General features: G+C 30.8%; 1 protein-coding gene across 2 annotated transcripts in view; it reads right to left on the reverse strand.

The window, feature by feature from the left end:
- Positions 1–15,434, reverse strand: part of LOC127722342 (ferric-chelate reductase 1-like) — a 30,796-nt gene that overhangs the window by 11,053 nt on the left and 4,309 nt on the right. For both annotated transcript variants that reach the window (XM_052229239.1, XM_052229233.1), the window contains exons 2-12: positions 14,700–14,848; positions 14,029–14,132; positions 10,827–11,274; positions 8,651–8,839; positions 7,461–7,559; positions 5,432–5,585; positions 2,918–3,216; positions 1,814–2,011; positions 1,272–1,370; positions 771–924; positions 287–403 (exon numbers count right to left, since the gene is read on the reverse strand). In XM_052229239.1, the coding sequence (XP_052085199.1) occupies positions 287–403; positions 771–924; positions 1,272–1,370; positions 1,814–2,011; positions 2,918–3,216; positions 5,432–5,585; positions 7,461–7,559; positions 8,651–8,839; positions 10,827–11,274; positions 14,029–14,132; positions 14,700–14,848 (2,010 nt within the window). The remainder of the gene's footprint in view (positions 1–286; positions 404–770; positions 925–1,271; positions 1,371–1,813; positions 2,012–2,917; positions 3,217–5,431; positions 5,586–7,460; positions 7,560–8,650; positions 8,840–10,826; positions 11,275–14,028; positions 14,133–14,699; positions 14,849–15,434) is intronic.

A 15,434-nucleotide genomic window follows, 5' to 3' on the forward strand; every position in this document is an offset into this window, starting at 1 on the left:
GTATGTAAATTACAAATTTCAAGACTTAACAAGTTTAAATTTACAAAAGTTTGACAATTGTTACTACACGTTGTCATGGTTGTGACGTGACATTGTTGATGAAATACAGTAGTTCCGGTAAGTAGGCGTGGCTAATAGGTTAGTTGAGGTCATTGACGTATAAAGCTAACGTTTATACGTATAGCTTTATCTGTATAGTAAAATAGCTGATTGCAGTTTAACATACCATAATTAAGGTAAGATTATAGAAATGAGCTTTGTTATTTAACTATATAAATACAATTACCATGAAATTTAATGAGATAGTATATCACTCGTCCTGAGAGAGATGAATTCTTCTGGAAATCCACCAATTTTAATGATACTATTGGAATTTTCTGGATGCTGTGGGGAAGAAGTTTTCCTGAAATAAGAATTTTTTATTCTGTTTAATTTATGTAAAATGTTCTTATCTATCTAACAGTGTATCAAGAAATTTTACAAGATAATTCATCTATTAGAAAATAAACCCCAATAATTTATTATTAAATTTAAAACAATTTGAAAATAAACATTGAAGGGTTTCTGCATACATATTGGACAATATTTTCCCTTGAAGGAAATTACTAACAAAGTAAAGCCACTGATATATATGCATATTAAAACTAGTGACAATTATCACTAGCATTTGTGTAAATTTCCTTTGATATCGGGAATAATCATATCAAAAGTTGCTTGACTTAAATTACTCAATTTATTTAATTTATAAGACTACTGATATCTTTTATTACCATTTGTAGCTGGTCCATGTGCAAACATAATGTGAAAATCTTCGTTCAAATTAAGTAGTGCATCTTCTCCAACAACTTGCTTTTTTCTGGTGAATTTACAATGGAATATACCATCCTGGATTGAACCATATATTCCACTTAGTCCTTTCTTTGGCTGAATAAAAAAGGTACTTAAGAATGAAAGAGGCAGTTTTCTAATTATGCTTTTCTTCATGCATCATTGAGACATCAAATTTAATGTACCAAGCTTTGTACTTCAGTGCTTAATTTCTATATGAAAATAATCCTGATGAAACCTGCTTGGCGGGAGAAACATGTTGACCAGTATTTTAATTGAAGTCTCATGAAGTGTTGTTGTCAAATTGGTACTGTATTTCTCATGCCTGTTGATTCATTCTCTCTATGAACACTATCATGTTGTTTTACATGCTAAATAGTGAAAAAAATAAATTTAATCAGAAATTGAACATAGAATTACTTTGCATAAATGTGCAAACATACCTCTAAAAGTCTTTGGTTAGTTTTGGAATCTAAATTGACAGACTGGAAAACATCCATAAAACCTTCATTAGTCACACATTCTATTACATTGTCATTTCCCTGAAAGTCAATAAAATCAGATATAAGTCAGGGTAAAATTGTATAGAAAATGTATATAGTTAACCCATCATGTAACTCAAAATATAGGAACTTTTTATCTATCAAAAATATCTATTAAGAAGAAAATTCTTATAAGCATGGTTTATGAATATTTATGCATATTGAAACCAAAAATTTGTGTTGCAAGTCTTGATAATCAAATTTAAAAAAAAAGGTTTACCAGAGAAAAATATCAGAGTTTACGAATATTGTTTTGATTTAAGCCTTTTTTCATATTGAGTTGTGTGGTAGAACAGAAAAGTAATCATTGACCAATCTTATCCCTTCTTTAAGTAATCTTAACTGTTCAAACCAGTGTAAAGACAGTACCAGTAGTTATTATACACATGGACTTGATGAAAAAATTCTATGGCTGTTTTTAAAAAATGCATTGTAACCCATACCATATTCTGATCATGTGAGAAGGCTATAGCTATCCACATATTATCTGGATCAGGAGATGACGCACGACTTTTGATGTCAAACTGGATATCGTCTCCTTTGTCCCTCCAAGATATTATGAATTCACACAAATCATTTTTACAATCATAATAACAGCCTTTAGTCAATCCACAGGCTAAATCTTTCTCCAGACTTAATTTCTGTACAAGTAAAACAAAACACTACTATACTATAATGAAATACTGAAAATTCAGAAGTTATTGAAAGGTTTTTATTAATGCGAATATTGTCACTAGGTGAGTATCCCAATAATAAGAACTCGCATTTTCATATCTGACACCCATATCCATAGGCAGATTTTCCAGAAATCGCAATAATTAATCTCGCGTTTTTGTCCATTCTTCAAAAATCCCAATAATGAATGAACGCATTAATTTCTAAATTTACAGTAATCTTTAAGAGAGAAAGCTTACATATCCAATTTCCATAAATCAATCAAAAACATAAGTTTCTTATTCCAAAAAGGATTACCCTTATTTATTATATCATTTGGTAATGATCAATTTTGTAAGTTGCCCTCTAGAAGTCTGTTGGTATTTTTTTTTGTTGGGCTGCTGTCTCATTGATGAATAATCCACATCTCCCTTTTATTCATATCTTTTTTTAATTAATCAGGAAGGTATTAATAATCACAAATTTTATACACTTTTTCATATTTAAATTTGAACCTTAGCATAATAAAACCAATAAAGATATGATGATTATTATTATTCATGCTAATAATGTGTTGTGTATTGATTCATAATTCTATTTACAAGGCACAGAACAGATACTTATTAATCAAATACATTTAAAGTGCTTGTGTTTAAATGACTAGAGCACTTGGTTCCATGCAGGAAATGGTACCACTGATGCTCAAGCTCCATGAGCTAAAAGAGTCAAAATAAAGGCCGTTCAACTTGCAATTCAAATCTGCAAGCTTTAAAAAATCTGATTCTAACGATAGTAAACTGAAGGACATTCAAATATTAAGTGTTGATTAAAAGTATGACATGGTGGTTCACTTTCCAGAAACAAATTACCATATGATTCCAAGCTCACATTACCTGAAATTTGTCATTGTTATGTTTAGTGGTAGTTTCTGTTGTAGTTGTCCTAGCAAATGGTGTTGTTACAACAGCAGGTGATGTTTTCTTGGTAGTAGTGGCTACAGTGGTGGTTGTTGTTGGTTGTGGTTTCGAAGTCAATTGTTGTTGTGTTGTTACTGTAGTACTTGTCTTGGTTGTTGTTGGTGGCTGTGTTGGAGCTGGTTGAGTGGTTGGCATGTACTGTAAATATTCCTGTAAATTGATCTTTGTTAGAGATGTAGGAGGAGCAGGGTCATACTGATGTGGAAGTTTCATCCCTACAAAACAAGTTATCAACTATAAGTATGACAGAACTGATTACAGATTTTGTACATTTGCATAAAATGTGTTATATCATCTGATTGTCTTACAAAATCTACATTCAAAGGATATATTTACAGTTCATACATTTGAATTAAGGCATGTAAACTAGTGTACTGTGGATCCATTATTATTCATGGTATACCAATTTTTCATGCAATTTGTGTATAAAGGTAATTCATGAATTTAAATTTCAACGAAGAACAAGTTTTCTTTATACTTATACAAAAACTTGGCGATAACCAAAAAATCAAATATCCATGAAAATACTTTTTTTTCTCAATCCACGAAAAATTAGTACCTACGAAAAGAAATGAATCCAAAGTAATTTAGTTTTTACTTGTGATTTTTATCTATAACTGTCTCCATTCTGACATATGTATCAACTAGATGGAGCTAATTTGATAGGTTTTCCACATGGAATTAAACATGATCACATAATAGTTTTTCCTCATGGAATTAAACATGATCACATGATAGTTTTTCCTCATGGAATTAAACATGATCACATGATAGTTTTTCCTCATGGAATTAAACATGATCACATGATTCAATGCTCCTTATAAACATAGATGATAAGTAAACAACAATCAATCAATTCTTAATAGGATAATAGTAAAGGAGTAAAATAAACATCTATTAGTAATACCAAAATGAACTGAATATGTAAAAGAATCTAAGATACATATGGCATGCACAAACATTTGTGCAGAATTTGTTTGACCATTTCATGTCTTGAAACATAAATTATAAATTTACATGCAGCTTAACAGTGATGCTTTATACTGATTTGGTAGCCAGAAAAAGAGACTTTTTAGATATATGTAATAATAAACTTGAACATGTATCTTATTTTAACAATGAATTACAAGTTAAAAATTCCCAAATATTTCAAAGTGCATGCAAAATATACAGAAAAAATGAATAAAACCATTACTTTTAAAGAGTAATGACAAATAAATGTTTGACATGCTGTTTATGAACAGTAACATTACGACGAAAACTAAAAGGGTGGTGGCTACTTCCATTTTAAACATTTAAAAAAAAAATAGAAAGGTGGTGGCTATTTCCATTTTAAACATTTGAAAAAAAAATAAAAGGGTGGTAGCTATTTCCATTTTAAACTTTTTCAAAGTATTCTGTGACTAATCTGGCTTTGTCATAAGCAAAGCATTTTATATCTTTTTGACAAGCATTTCCTAAAATTCTTGTAATTCTTAATGCATTTTTCACATATTTTAACATTCATTGAATCCAGATAAACTTTTCCAACAGAAAAAGTACTAGTTTTTCAAAATAAAAATGAAGAGATGAGTGGTATGATTTCCCAATGAGACACCAACCCTTAAAGACCAAAGGGCAAAAATATGAATAAGAACAGGTCACCATACAGCCTTCAACAATGATATAAAAACCCATTACGTATAGTAAGTTATAAAAAGACAACAAAATATGAAACAATTCAAAAGAGAAAAACAATGGCCTGATCTATTCTACAACAATAAACAAAAAAATAGTTATGGCAGACAGTAACCAACGACAACCGCTGAATTACAGGCTCTTGACTTGGAACAGGCACCTAAAGAATGTGGCAGTGTTTGTGAGCACTCAACCCCCTAACCTGGGATTACGGTGTTCCAACACAACATAAGAACCAACTGAAAAAAATATAGTTTAGATGTATCATACTTTCTCTATTGAACATATTTGTTGGTACTTGGGAGTTAAATCAGCGAACATCACTTATATTTGTGTACATGCACAATTCTAATAAAGAAGATAACAGAGAAAAAATAAACAATGTATAAACACATACCTGCATAATTAGTTAAAGCATCTTAAATTAGTCAAATTATATATATTCATTATAAATGATGTCTCCATTAGATAAAAGAGAATTTAAGTGTCATCAGAAAATACACAAAAAAAATATATAGACAACAAATAAAATAAATAACTTGTTAATATACATGCACATGAAATTCAAACATTGCTTCAAAATTATTTAAAATATTGACAATTTCAGCTTCATCAATAACTCAAATATATATGCAATAAATCAGTCTGCATAAAGTTTTAAACCAGATGTAGTGAATCATTCTATTAAATCCACTCTATGACTTTGGAATCAGACATTTAAAAAAAAATGTTCTATTTATAGAATAACCATACCTGACATAGAGGATCCAGTAGCAAACATAAGGTACCAGTCATTTCTTAAGTCAAAAATCCTACTTTCTTCTGGAACTATCTTCTTTCTGGTAAAACTACAGGAAAATGTGCCATCCACAAAGGATCCTTGTTCATTAGATATTCCTAGTTTAGGCTGTTGATGAACGATAAAAGTTTAAATTAATATCAATTGATTAATTTACTGGTATCACATTTATAATGTCATTAACGTTGCACTTAATTGTAAAATTGAATTATTATTCTGCTTAAATCTTATGTGCATTGTAAAAAACCCTCAACTTTTTTATATCAATCTCTAAATAATAACTTGCAATTAGCAGGATAAAGGTGTCTAGCTATGGTGTCTTCCAGGGACCACTTTCCAAGTTATATTATCAATATTAGGTCAAGTATTTACAAAATGTCTAAGTAATTATTTTGCTTCAGGTACATCTTCACATGGGTATCTCTGTGTCAAATTTCATTGAAATCAACCATACAATTCATAATAGGAGGAAATGCACTTACAAAAAATCTTATAAGAATGGATTGAGTTTTGATTATTTCCCAGACATGAAGACAGGGCTATTCAAATACAAACTTAATTTGCGGGGATCTTAAAATAATACAGAACACATATTTTATTTGAGAACAAAGTTTTCATAACTGTAAAATAAACTGTTAACACAGAGATATGTCTCGCCTATTTGTTATTTTGATAGTGATGCAAATATTGAAATTAAAGTAGCAATACTTTAACATGTAAGTTATACAAATATTCAAAGTCAATGAACAATGACTGAAGGTACAGGGCTAAACAATCTCCATGGAAATGAGATGTGCCGATGCTAATACAACTGCATACCAAATACCATTGACTTTTCATAAGTCTTTCCCTTTAAACAAATCTAAACACAAACATTAACTTGTAAACTATGTAAAAGTTTCAAAGTCAATGAACCATAATGAGGGGGTGGGGTTATATAATTTCCATGGAAATGAAACTTGCAAATGCCAATACATTTGCATACAAAATATCATTGACTTAACATTAGTGGTTTATCTTAAACGGACCTAATCACAAACCAATACATATGTAAACTAAGCAACAGTTTCTAAGTCAATAGACCATGACTGAGGTGCGGGGCCAAATATTCTCCATGGAAATGAGATGTACTAATGCTTATACAACTGCATACCAATAAATATTGGCCTACCACTAACAGTCCCCCTTAAACTGACCTAATCACAAACTAATACATGAAAACTAAGCAAAAGTTTCAAAGTCAATAGACCATGACCAAGGGGGAAGGACCAAATAATCTCCATGGAAATGAGATATGCCAATGCTTATACAACTGCATACCAAATATCATTGACCTACCACTAGTGGTTCCCCATAAACTGACCTAATCACAAACTAATACATGTAAACTAAGCAAAGTTTAGAAGTCAATAGACCATGACTGAGGGGGCATGGCCAAATAATCTCCATGGTAATGAGATGTGCCAATGCTTATACAACTGCATACCAAATATCATTGACCTACCACTAGTGGTTCACCATAAACTAGACCTAATCACAAACTAATACATTGTTGACGCCGCCGCCAGAAACAGCATTCCTATGTCTCGCTTTTTGACTCCGTCAAGGCAAAAATGTAAAATCTAAGGTTACACTAGAGTGTGAAATTCTGATGAAATCATCTTTGAAAAGACACTAAGTTAAAACTAAGTTATATCAAATGATTTGGCCAGTATTTCACTACTTGTCCTTTAAAAGATGGGATATTTCCAAGAACCTCAAACCAGGTATGGGTATCCATTTAAAAAATCTCATTTGCCCTAATCTGTAGAAAAAAGGATATCAACCAGATAGTAAAACATTTCTAGCCATAATCACAAAGTTTAAGTTCAATAAAAATGTACACCCTTACATAATAATTTGAAAATATTAAATTCAGACTTAATTCTTCTCACAGGTTTCTCCTGTTTCCTTTTTTCAAATAGTACAATAAAAGTATCTTACATTGCTTAGTCTTGTATTGGCATGAGTATCGAGGTTATAAGACTGAAATACACTGATGTTGTAGTCCATTGACATACACTCTATAACACTGTCACTGCCCTGTCAATAGAATTAAAACACTGTTATTGCTCAAATATAATAAAAAACAAAGGATATGGGTATCCATCCATGACACAAAATCAGTACAGGCAAAGCAAAAAAAAACATACAAAAAGCAAAGGAACAGCGCTTTTATTGCTGTTTTTCATCTCAAAGTCACACATATTTTTCTCATTATGCCAATCTTCAATGTGAAAATTTCTAACTTCTACTTCCCTAAAAACAGCATTCACAGCCAATGAATCAATTTTCATCACACTCAGGTAAGAACAAACCACCTGTAATTTTTCCAATATAATATATGTTTTGAACTATTGGATGCAAAAACTTAGAGTTATATTGTGAAAAGCCAAAGGACATTGAGAAACTAGGAGGCAAAAATAGGTTAGGTATTGATTCATGTATAGATTTGAATATTGAATACAAAACTTCAAACAAAAATTATATTTAACTGGAGGAAATATGTGCTTCTCAGACATGTCAGATTATTTTTAATACAATACATGCAGTAGAAATAAGTCTTTAACCATAAGAATATTTTGGCACCATTATTCCTTTACAGGTAAAAAGAAGTAGGTGTGGTTAGGACTAATTTAATCCCCAAAATCAAGTCCATTATTATATTATGAAATGTGTTGCTAAAGCTGATGAATAAATTAAAAGTGAAATAAAATGTTTTTTATTGAAATTTTCTAATGAAACCTTGACATTTACGTCCCCAAATAGGCCAAAAATATAAATATTTTCATGTAGAGAAAGCAAAATATAAAAAATCAAATTCTGAATTATGTCTTTTTGAGACTAAATCTTACATAGAAAATCTAAAAATAGTTTCGTAGTCATTAATTGTTAAATACATAGTACCTAAAGGCACTATGAAAACAAGGAAACCACAAACAAATTCTGCATGAAAAATAGATTTGACCCTAGGCAAAGATGTTATTTAGAAATGTCTTCCATATATTTCAAGAACTAAAAATGTTTTGACCCTAAATGCTTTTTAAAATGTAAACAGTATTTGAAATAGAAATAAAGCAACAATGCTAGGGTAAAAGAAATTACTATAAAAAAATTGGAAATTGTTAACAAACCATGTGCTTGTCATAGGAAAATCCAACTGCAATCCATTTATTTCCAGCTGACAAAAGTTTAGTTTTTAATTCCATGTCAATGAAATTAGCACGATCTACCCAGGACACAATAAAACTGCAACTGTTTTCATCACAGTCATGGAAACATCCTTTGGTCCTGTTACAATCTTTATCAACTGGCAATCTATCCTGTAATATAAATTTATGTATCATATTCAAATTGAAATACAAATATAAAATATCTATTCCTTCAGGGGCCTCGGTGGCCGATTGGTTACTACTGTAATCACTAGCCAGTCAACACTGAGGTTGTGAGTTTGAACCCCGCTCATGCGGGTGCACTGGACTCCAATCTTGATTGACTAGGATTGTCAGTTTTCCTATCAAAGGTCAGTGGTTTTCTCCGGGCACTCCGACTTCCTCCACCAATAAAATCTGGCCGCCACCAATTGGCCAAATGGGGTGCTTAAAAGTGGCATTAAAACACCAAAAATCAAAATCAAATCTATTCCTTCAGTAATTTGGTATATCAAAATTTGATTAGAATATCAGATCTCAACATTTGTTCTCTCAGAGAATTTTTTGTTACTGTTCCTTACATCAAATTTAAATACCACTCTCAAAGGTGGATTGGTGGGCTAAACTTTCAAAATGAGAAAAACACTAATGGCAGCAGATTTTGAGCTTAAAATTCCTCTTGGAATTTAAATTGAGAAGGATCCAAAAAAAATAAATAAAGGCACTGGCATAGCAACAGCAAAGTGATTACGGAAGATGAGACAAGACAGTAAACCCTCTGTAACTTCTTGCATGGTGGTTTAATCAAATTTATTAAGAAAGGTAGTGTAAAAATTTAATATTCCATTTCTGTGAAGTTATAACTTCAAACATTGTCAAAACCTAACTATTTATTTCCTATATTGTAGTAAGATTTAGAACAACTTTGTGGCTGAATACCTGTGTTCTACTCTAACTTTTAACACTTAATTATTTTATTAATTAATTCAAACCATATAATTTTTTTCTTTCTCTTTTCTCTTTTTTTCCAAATAAAACTAGAAAATATGATACTGTCAACGAAAAAAAAAAGAAGTTACAAACATCCAAATGATTTTGAATTTAAAAAAATCACAAAAAATGGGTTTAAGAAATCAAAATAGCTTTAAAATTGTAAATCTTTTAGATACTCATTTTCTAATTGTAATTAACTGTAATTGCAGGCTTGTATACAAGGAATATTTATTTCTACAAAATTAACAAATTAAAAAAAAAAATTGATCGATAACAAGAATAGCAGAGGTATATTTGTCATTTAATAGAGTACTTAACAGAAATCAATGCCCTAGAAACCAGAAATTGTTTGAAACAACACACAAAGAAAAACAGACTGAGTTTGAATCACACATTATGTATTGCCAGTGGAGTTTTTTCAACAAATTAAAATATTTATATACTTCGTAAATAAGGATAATTCTTAAAATGTGCAGCTTCCCTTTATGTAATCAAGGAAGGTTCCATCCTAAGGAAAGATTTACAAGGATGAAGTTCCTTAAAATCACTTGATTGTTATGGTACCACAAAAATGTCATAAAATAAATACAGGTACATGTACCTGAAGACATGTATAAATGACAACATGTCACAAAGGAAGTCTATTAGTTATAAAACTCATCAATATACTTGTTCAATTCACATTTTGCAGTGAATTCATTTTACATCACTGATGCCACTTTTCATGAACAAGGAAAAATATCTTTTCGACTGTGCTACTTAATTTTGTGATTCTGACAGTTCTTCATTTAACAACCATATATTTCGTCCTTTTCCTACATATAAATTCCCGATAGGCTTATATTCATCATATCAGATACAATTAATTGTTTTACAGAATATTTATCGTAAAAAGACAATAAGCTATTAAAGGATGTTCCAGAATTTAACGCATGGGAAGCTTAGGGGGCATGGGAGGCACTTTTAGACTCCTACAACCAGTCATATAAAATTTCCATTTTACTCACAATTTATACAAAATTCTAAATATAATGCAACTATTCACTTCTCTTTTTTATAAAGATACACAGGAAAAGGGCCATACAAGTAATTCTAAGATAAATGACTTAAGAGTAAATGATAACTTCATTAACAGTGTTTTCATCTGAATGTATTTGTGACTTACATCAGGCAGTACATACACCTCTGTTGTAGTAACTATATCCTGTGTTGTGTTGTCTGTACTATTGTTGGTGGTAACATCAGTTACATTTGTCACTGGGACTGTGGTTGGGGCAGAAGTGCTAGTAGTAGTGACAGTTGTAGTTGGAGTTGTAGTGGTAGAAGTTGTAGTTGTTGTTGTACTTTTTGATGTTGGGGTAGGGGTTGTGGTAGTTGTTGTAGATGTAGTTGTGGGACTTGTTGTGGTAGTGGAAGTAGATGTTGTGGTAGTCACAGTAGTTGATGTTGTTGTTGTAGTAGTGTTGATTGGTGGACGGGTACAAGATGGATCGACAACATGGTACAAACTGTTCAGAATTTGCTGCGATACTGGCACACTGTTTTGTTGATCATATACAATAGGGGAGCTCACACTGGTCCAATATGTATTCACATTTTGTACAATTGTTATGCTGAAAAAAATAAATATTTAGTTAAATATTCCAATATATATTATTAGTTTCACATTGCTAAAAATAATATGTTTGAGAGTATAAAATGTATGTTTTAATATTAAAAATAAGTTGTAAAACAGTCAAAGATACAGAAACATACCTCAACCATGTTAGCTTGTCATAATATATTTCTTTAATTGCAGTATAGTCTAAAAATATGAAAGCAACACAAAAGCTGAAGATAGATGAACATCTGTCATTATTTACTTTTTTTCATAAATAACTTTGTTGTTTTTTAAAAATGTAAACTGATGACCAAATATTCAATATTTTTTTTTTTTAACCATAACAATATGTTTAATTATTATCATTGGCATGCAAGATACATAGGGTAACAATATTTTCTTCATATAATGATAGCAAATATAAGAATAAGAAGATGTGGTATGATTGCCAATGAGACAACTCTCCACCAGAGACCAAATGACATAGAAGCTTCCAACTATATATATATATATATATATATATATATCTTGTGATCCGTTTATTTGGCAATCGCCAATGGCAGTCAGCAGGGTTTAAGAACATCAGTTGTTCGACCTGTTAGTCAAATGCGTTTTGTTAAAATATACTTTTTCACTTTTTTTGGTCTTTTGGAAAATGTTGTTTGTGCTGTATTTAGACCCCTCTACCAAGAAATTTGTTTTGCATACACACGTATAAAAATTGTGGTTTTTATCCAACGCAATCATAGGTTTGAACGTCGTTTTCAATTTAGACTTGTTTATATTTTATCGTTTGGGCTTGTATTATATTTTCCTTCAGGTTTATATGATCCGTTCATCCTATTTCGAGTCTTTAAAATTCAAGAGTCTATCCTAAATTGAGGTAAATTTTATGGCCTTCCAAATACTGTTTGGATCCCTAACATCACTGAAGAGACATTAATTGTCGAAATCCGGATATGGTGTACAAATTTTTGCACCTCATGTTTGCGGTATACCATCTATTCCGCAAGTTTATTGTTTTCTGTTTGGTATTAGATTAATAATTTTTAAAGATCCATTTTGTTACATCTTGTGATCCGTTTATTTGGCAATCGCCAATGGCAGTCAGCAGGGTTTAAGAACATCAGTTGTTCGACCTGTTAGTCAAATGCGTTTTGTTAAAATATACTTTTTCACTTTTTTTGGTCTTTTGGAAAATGTTGTTTGTGCTGTATTTAGACCCCACTATCAAGAAATTTGTTTTGCATGCACACGTATAAAAATTGCGGTTTTTATCCAACGCAATCATAGGTTTGAACGTCGTTTTCAATTTAGACTTGTTTATATATATATATATATACAAGTCTAAATTGAAAACAACGTTCAAACCTATGATTGGGTTGGACCGTTTTCAATTTAGACTTGTTTATATATATATATATATACAAGTCTAAATTGAAAACAACGTTCAAACCTATGATTGCGTTGGATAAAATCCGCAATTTTTATACATGTTTATATATATATATATATATATAAAAGTCTAAATTGAAAACAATGTTCAAACCTATGATTGCGTTGGATAAAAACCACAATTTTTATACATGTGCATGTAAAACAAATTTCTTGGTAGAGGGGTCTAAATACAGCACAAACAACAATTTCCAAAAGACCAAAAAAGGTGAAAAAGTCTATTTTAACAAAACGCATTTGACTAACAGGTCGAACAACTGATGTTCTTAAACCCTGCTGACTGCCATTGGCGATTGCCAACTAAATTGATCACCAGATCTAACAAAGTGGATCTTTAATATTAATTTAATACCAAACAGAAAACAATAAACTTGTGGAAAAGATGGTATACCACAAACATGAGGTGCAAAAATTTGTACACCATATCCGGATTTCGACAATTAATGTCTCTTCAGTGATGTTAGGGATCGAAACGGTATTTGGAAGGCCATAAAATTTACCTCAATTTAGGATAGACTCTTGAATTTTAAAGAGTCAAAGTAGGATGAACAGATCATATAAACCCGAAGGAAAATATAATACAAGCCCAAACGAAAAAATATATAAAAGTCTAAATTGAAACCAACGTTCAAACCTCTGATTGCGTTGGATAAAAACCGCAATTTTTATACGTGTGCATGTAAAACAAATACAGCACAAACAACAATTTCCAAAAGACCAAAAGAGTGAAAAAGTATATTTTAACAAAACGCATTTCACTAGCAGGTCAAACAACGGATGTTCTTAAATCCTGCTGACTGCCATTGGCAATTGCCAAACAAACAGATCACCAGATGTAACAAAATGGTTCTTATTTATTAATCTAATACCAAGCAGAAAACAATAAAAATTTGCTCATTCTGCCTTTTTTTTTCTCAAAAACTCCTGTCCTGCCTTTCAAATTTCATCCTAGCCCCCCATAAAAAATTTAAATCAAATGGTAGCTCCCTAAGACTAAAAAATGCATATTGCGTGCAAAATAAGGACTTTGTAAACATGTAAATGTTTATCTTTAAACTTTAGATACAAACATTTGCAGACAATACATTAAACTTTCAGGCATGATCTATATTAATCCTGACAGTTAACTTTTACAAAAAAAAAAGTCATTTTTTTATTCAAAATAAAGTCCTTCAAGTTAAATGATTAATAGTTCCATTCTTTCTTTTTTGATACATAAATAGATGTTGAAGTTAACAAAAATTATGCTATACGGTTTAACATTCAGTAAAATATGAAGAAAATAATAACATTTTTATCAAAATGTACTTACATAAAAACAACATGACCTTGAGATACTGGAGGAGCTTGCCATACAAAGCTTAGTTTACTTTTATCAGAGTTTTCTCTGTGAGTTAAAGCTTGGCCCACTGTACCCTGAAAGCAACATTTTTGTAAGTATAGTAAATAACATGCAATTTTGTATAATTAATGCATTTAGAATTCAAATTAACAGCAGTTCAAAACACAAAACAGAAAAAATAACTTCCATAAGTCAGTAGTAAACATCATTACATGGAGATTCATTTCTCATTGAGGTTTGTAGAGCTCTCTAATGTGGTTTAAAATGAGCTATTTTGATCTAAAGTGGCACATGTCTGGTATTTTTGTAGTAGTAATATTAAGCCATTCCCATGAACAAGCGGCATCAATTAAAGTCTAATTGAAGAGAAGGTTTATTTCTTTGGTCTGAGAAAAATGTTCACCATGCTAAGTTTCCAAATATTTCCCATGTTGGAAGATCAGTCAACTGCCTAGGACTATGACAGTAGTTGAATCTTCAATAATACCACATTTTCAATACCAACTTGACATGTGCCACAAATTCAATATGAAATTTTTTTTATCATCCGTCTTCCTGAACTGGAGTTTTACAAATATTTTCATTTCAAATAGTAACTGGCATATCCTTCTTTTTTAGAATTTGATACATCCATTACTTACCAGTCTTAAATCTGGACAGGTGTATTGATAAGGGGCATTGTTGTAGATACCAAACACCCCAATCTTCACATCTTGTTTGGCAAACATTGCTAACCTGGCCTGCAATAGATAACCTTTGAACTGTGTTTCTCCACATCCTCTCACTGTAACTATAATCAAAACAAAAATATATGTATTGGTAAGATTTCATAGATTATATTTTTTTAAAACAAAATATCCATTTGCCAAATTACCAACATATTTCATGATATGAAGGTGATAGTGTTTTAATTATGGATTTCAACGTTGCTATGTTCTTAATTTTTGGAGCAAATGTTAAAAGTCCTTTTTTCTTCAGTCACTGGGGCATGGTACAAAATGGTCATGGTTCAAAAATGTTTTGGTACCAAATTACTATAATTAGTAAGTCTTACTAGGGACTTGTATGCCTGCTTTTATAATGTAAGACACTGCACTGATATCTAATTTGCTCAAAGGAAAACCAAGGGCTCCGAAAAAAAATTAAATGGCCAGAAAACCTACATAAATATTTTCATAAGAAGACATGGAAGATAAAATTGACAAAAAAAAAAATATAAATTAGAGATGATGATAAAAAAAAACAAAAAAAACTATAAATTAGAGATGAATCGATTTCCCCTCAATTTGATTGCATATTAAGTTGAGAACGATTTTTACCACCCTATTAAGTTAAGAACGATTTTTACCACCCTGCAATCATTCCTCGTCAAAGTC

This window comes from Mytilus californianus, unplaced genomic scaffold (assembly GCF_021869535.1).
Source record: "Mytilus californianus isolate M0D057914Y unplaced genomic scaffold, xbMytCali1.0.p SCAF_1, whole genome shotgun sequence".
NCBI classification, from domain to species: domain Eukaryota; kingdom Metazoa; phylum Mollusca; class Bivalvia; order Mytilida; family Mytilidae; genus Mytilus; species Mytilus californianus.